This window comes from Sinocyclocheilus rhinocerous, unplaced genomic scaffold (assembly GCF_001515625.1).
Source record: "Sinocyclocheilus rhinocerous isolate Xijiao unplaced genomic scaffold, SAMN03320098_v1.1 scaffold348, whole genome shotgun sequence".
Lineage (NCBI taxonomy): Eukaryota > Metazoa > Chordata > Actinopteri > Cypriniformes > Cyprinidae > Sinocyclocheilus > Sinocyclocheilus rhinocerous.
The window spans coordinates 6,274-10,110 of NW_015635025.1; the positions used below are offsets into that span (position 1 = coordinate 6,274).

The window sequence follows — 3,837 nt, forward strand, 5'->3', positions numbered from 1 at the left end:
CAGCTCACCAGTAGTGCTTCAACGGACGAAAACACACACACAATTATGTCAAAATGCGCAGTTTTGGCGAGTTACCTTGTAAACGTAGTCTTAAATGAGTTATAAAGTCTTAAATGACCGTAAAGAGTTGGGAGAAAATCGGATGTGTGTCAGATCTGCGTCACGTGCTTCAGGCTTTAAAGAGACGGCGCTGATTTTAAAGTGAAACCTGCTGAAGTCTGTCATTGATGTATATCAAAGAACAAAATAAAAAGAGAAATCCTTGGACTGTTGTAGTCACTGATTAAATTTTTTAGCTTGAATAAAGATTAATATGTATAGTTTCTGCATATATAATATAGTTTATGTGAAGATTGTTTTAAAATCACTTAAAAATTTACTTAAATTAAAAGTTATATATTTCAGAGCCTATTAAATGTTAAAAATAATGGCTTTCAATTAAACTGTAATGTTGAATGGCTATAATTAATAGGTAAAACTGAGGGAAAATGCACCAGCAGGATAAATTAAAAACACTGTAAATATGTTTAGTTATTGTAGTAGTAATAGCTGCCTGTTTTTGCAAAAAGAGTTTCATGGCCGGTAAAAAATATTTTTGGCCGGTAAATTTTATCATGTCACCGGCCATTAGCAGGTGTGGCAAAAAGTTAGTTTTAGGCCCTGAGTGAAAGTATATAGTGAAATATAGTGTAATATGTACTAGTCGCTATACATAACATAATAAATGTGTGAACAAGTGACCGATTTCAGCCGCAGCTTTAGTGTCTTTTATAGTGTAAGGGCTGGGATGCTTCAGATTCTAGAGAGCATTTGATTGGACAAACAATCTGATGAGAAGCTGAAGTGCAAATCTGATCTGTATTTATCCATATTGGTGGTAGAGAGACTGTCCATTTTGAATGCATATATTGTCTAAATATGAATTTTGTCACTGTTCTGGAACACTAGCTTATAGATAAACTTAAGACTTACATAATCATACAGTAAAAAAAAAAAATGTAAGTTTTGATTTCAGGGGGACACTGACAACTGAAGCACAACTAATTTATTTACAATGTTGTGACCATAGTGTTCTCATTATAATGTTATGTGTATGACAGATTGGCACTGCACATCTTGCGCTTCACTGTTTTCCTTATCAAAGTGATTCCAGTCACGCAATCATCGCTGTTATGATGGATTATCAGTGTCACTCAGGTACTCGTGCCTATCTCTAGTAGACAGGGTTCAGGCACTGTGCTATATTCAGTATGCTAGTGTTTCTTTTTAAACATAGCCAGTCATTTGTTTGGCAAATCCGCTTGGTGAATTGCAGAAATGGCGCACAGCAGTTTTAAGATGTTTGTAGCAAAGCCTTTCTTGCAAAGGCATGTCTTTTTTTTTCTTTTGGTCTTTGAGTGGAGGATTTTGTTGCTTTGCTTCTCTAAGTGTCAGTGTGAAAACGGGCAACGTGAGCCACTCACAGTCCTAAGAGCTTGTTTACCTGCTCACTTAATCCTCTGGGCTAATCTGAATTCAGGATTTAGGGCGCTGCGGTGCGCCGTGCGTGCTCTGGCACGCTGGGCTAGAAACCGTGCCAGCGGCGAGCGCTAAACGTCTCTCTCTGAACAGGTGTCGGTTCTGCCTTGGAGAGTGGAAGAGGCCGCGCTGGGACCAAACTCTTCCAGGATTTCCAGATGCTCAGCAGAATCTGGACCCATCCGTGGTGCCTCCAGCTGGACTATATCAGTAAAGAAAACAAGGTGAGGGAATAAAGACAGCGGACTGCAGACTTCTCTGAAAACACAACCCCGGGGGAATTTACTTGAAGGGAAACTTTGCCTGGAGTCATCGCTTTCTGTGCACATACAGGACGCCAGACCCCCAAAAAAATGACTAGGGAGCCAAATGATGTTCTTTAGTTGCCAAAGAAGCACTTTTGTACATTCTCAGGTTCACATTATCTATCCCAGGTTTATTATGTTAACCCCTAGAAAACTAGACAATCCATTAGATCATTTAAAGGGATAGTTCACCCAACATGAAAATTCTGTCATCTACTCACCGTCCAAAGATAGTCCAGAAGACTTTCTTTGAAATACAAATGAAGATATTTAAAATGAAATCTCGGGAGATTTCTGTCCCTCCATACAAAGTCCAGTAACCAAAAGTTTAAAGATCCAAAATGGTCATAAATCCATCCTAATCCAAATGAAAAGAGACACAATCGCTTTATATGATTTAAATAAAAGCCTACATTTAATCTATTCATAATGATTGACAAACATACATAGAGCACTTCACATTTGGTACATACACAAACATGTGATGTGCTGTATTTTTTTGTGTATAAAAGCCTATATTAAATCGGTTTATCATATTAAGCTCTTCGCAATACATGCATTAAACCGCTCAAATCATATGCATTTATTTTACAAAGCTTTTACAACCTTTTTGGATGTTCTACGTTTTGGTTACCTGGACTTTCAATGGAGGTTTCATTAAAAATATCTTGATTTGTGTTGTGAAGATTAACCAAAGCCATATAGGTTTGGAATGACATGAGTTTGAGTAAACAATGACGGAATTTTAATTTTTGGTTGAATTAGCTCTTTAACTGATTACAATTGCAGCTGCTTTACTGCTCTTTCCCCCTCCATGCTAACAGGGATACTTCGACGAGGACAGTATGGAGGAGTTCATCGCCTCAGAGACAGAGGAGTCCTCCATGAGTTTGACCTCTGAAGATGAGAAGCCCAAAAGGTTTGAGATGAGTCCTTACTCTTCTTTGGTAACTGTCCTGTTTACTACCTGTATTATGACTGGTCTGGTTCTCTAAACCCCCTTACAGAAAGAAGAAACGAGGCAAAGGGAAAGAGCAGAGCTCAGACAAGTCCGACAGCGATGACCTGGAAGTGATTAAGGAGTGGAACACCAGCTCTCGTGGAGGAAACCCTGAGGGGCGCAACAGAGCAGAGCCTGTGGAAGAGGGTATGACTGAGCTTACTGACAAAAGCAACTGTACAGATAGGAGTTAAGCAGTGCTGTTGTTACTAATAGCGGTTAAAAGGATAGTCCACCTAAAAATGGACTGTCATCATTTACTCACACTCAAGTTGTTCCAAACCTGTATGAAAGAAGATATTTTGAAGAGTGTTGGTAACCAAACAGTTGATGGTAGCCATTGGCTTCCATAATATATATACAGTGAGTGACATGCGAAAGTTTGGGAACCCCTTACAGAATCTGTGAAAATGGGAATAATTTTAACAAAATAAGAGAGATCATACAAAATGCCTGTTATTTTTTTATTTAGTACTGTCCTAGTAAGAATATTTTACATAAAAGATGTTTTTCTTCAGTTTTCCAGCATCTTTTGCATATTTGAACCCTTTCCAGCAGTGACTGTATGATTTTGAGATCCATCTTTTCACACTGAGGACAACTGAGGGACTCAAACACAACTATTAAAAAAGGTTCAAACATTCACTGATGCGCCAGAAGGAAACACGATGCATTAAGAACAGGATGAAGATGACCCAATTTTTCTTACTTTGCTGAAATATAATTTTTTTCCATTTAGTACTGCCCTTCGGAAGCAACAGAAGATACTTGCATGTTTCCCGGAAGACAAATTAAGTACAATTTACCTTGATCTTCAAATTCAAAACGTTTTCACCCCCCGGCTCTTAATGCATCATGTTTCCTTCTGGCGCATCAGTGAATGTTTGAACATTGAGTCCCTCAATTGTCCTCAGTGTGAAAAGATGGATCTCAAAATCATACAGTCACTGCTGGAAAGGGTTCAAATATGCAAAAGATGCTGGAAAACTGAAGAATCTGCAGGAGCTGGAGGAT

At 38.5% G+C, this 3,837-nt stretch overlaps 1 protein-coding gene across 1 annotated transcript in view; it reads left to right on the forward strand.

Annotated features, from left to right (window-relative positions):
- The first annotated feature begins 1,114 nt into the window (after positions 1–1,114).
- The window catches only part of LOC107746134 (transcriptional regulator ATRX-like), a 23,154-nt gene continuing 20,431 nt past the window's right edge, over positions 1,115–3,837 (forward strand). Inside the window, exons 1-3 of the mRNA XM_016560230.1 lie at positions 1,115–1,742; positions 2,648–2,742; positions 2,831–2,970. Coding sequence (XP_016415716.1) covers positions 1,677–1,742; positions 2,648–2,742; positions 2,831–2,970 — 301 coding nt within the window. The 5' untranslated portion in view covers positions 1,115–1,676. The remainder of the gene's footprint in view (positions 1,743–2,647; positions 2,743–2,830; positions 2,971–3,837) is intronic.